The sequence below is a fragment of the Limulus polyphemus genome, unplaced genomic scaffold (assembly GCF_000517525.1).
Source record: "Limulus polyphemus unplaced genomic scaffold, Limulus_polyphemus-2.1.2 Scaffold10352, whole genome shotgun sequence".
NCBI classification, from domain to species: Eukaryota; Metazoa; Arthropoda; class Merostomata; order Xiphosura; family Limulidae; genus Limulus; species Limulus polyphemus.
In genome coordinates, this window is record NW_013675962.1 from 13,965 (window position 1) to 15,466 (window position 1,502).

The window sequence follows — 1,502 nt, forward strand, 5'->3', positions numbered from 1 at the left end:
ATTAAGCGTATTTGATTTGTTATTAATTTCGAGCAAAGCTACACGAGAGCTATCTGTGCTGACCCTCCCTAATCTAACGGTGAAAGATTAGAAGGAAGGCAACGCCACCCGCCGCCATATCTTGGACTACTCTTTACTAACGAGTAGTGGGATTGACCGTCACGTTATAACGAGAGAAGAACGAGCATTTTCGGGGATTCGAACCTGCGACCCACAGATTGTGTAATAATCTCAAGGAACTAACTAATAACAATCTCTTAGCTCTGAATGTACTTACATTATCAAATCTCTGTCTTATAGTTACAGTTGCTGTCAGGATTCTCCGGCTCTCGGTACCACACTCGGTAGAAAACGGGACAGATCACGTGATTTTAGACTGCGAGTACAACTATAGTGTCAGTGATCTCCGCTTGGTGGTAAAGTGGTTCTATAATGAAAACTTAGAGCCCATCTATCAGTGGATTCCAAAGCTAAACGCACGACATATATCCGAAATGTTGTTAGGTAGACTGAATCTTTCCTACAAAGTGAATTCTCCCGATCCTTACTTCCAGTACAGAGCCCTCTATCTTCTACGTCCAACGCTGGACATAGCAGGAAAATACACGTGCCAGGTGATGTCCCTCGCTGGTCATGATCAACGTCATCAAGTAATGATGGTTTATGGTAAGTATAGTAACTGGTTGTTCGTGGTTAACTTACTCGTTATGTTCGTACTTTCTGATTAACTACAAGTAACTGTTGGTTTATAGTAAATACACTAGTTCATACAAATAACACTAGGTTAGGTTAGTAACTGTTGGTCCATAGTAAATACACTAGTTCATTCAAATAACACTAGGTTAGGTTAGTAACTGTAGGTTTATAGTAAGTACACTAGTTCATACAAATAACACTAGGTTAGGTTAGTAGCTGTTGGTTTATAGTAAATACACTAGTTCATACAAATAACACTAGGTTATGTTAGTAACTGTTGGTTTATAGTAAATACACCAGTTCATACAAATAACACTAGGTTAGGTTAGTAACTGTTGGTTTATAGTAAATACACTAGTTCATACAAATAACACTAGGTTAGGTTAGTAACTGTTGGTTCATTGTAAATACACTAGTTCATACAAATAACACTAGGTTAGGTTAGTAACTGTTGGTCAATAGTAAATACAATAGTTCATAGAAATAACACTAGGTTAGGTTAGTAACTGTTGGTCAATAGTAAATACAATAGTTCATACAAATAACACTAGGTTAGGTTAGTAACTGTTGGTTTATAGTAAGTACACTAGTTCATACAAATAACACTGGGTTAGGTTAGTAACTGTTGGCTTATAGTAAATACACTAGTTCATACAAATAACACTAGGTTAGGTTAGTAACTGTTGGCTTATAGTAAATACACTAGTTCATACAAATAACACTAGGTTAGGTTAGTAACTGTTGGCTTATAGTAAATACACTAGTTCATACAAATAACACTAGGATAGGATAGTAACTGTTGGCTT

General features: G+C 36.5%; 1 protein-coding gene across 1 annotated transcript in view; it reads left to right on the forward strand.

Moving 5' to 3' along the window:
- Positions 1–261: 261 nt before the first annotated feature.
- LOC111083616 overlaps positions 262–1,502 on the forward strand; it is a gene marked incomplete at its 5' end in the record, with an annotated part of 5,078 nt that continues 3,837 nt past the window's right edge. Inside the window, one exon of the mRNA XM_022380243.1 lies at positions 262–666. Within this exon, the coding sequence (XP_022235951.1) occupies positions 262–666 (405 nt within the window). The remainder of the gene's footprint in view (positions 667–1,502) is intronic.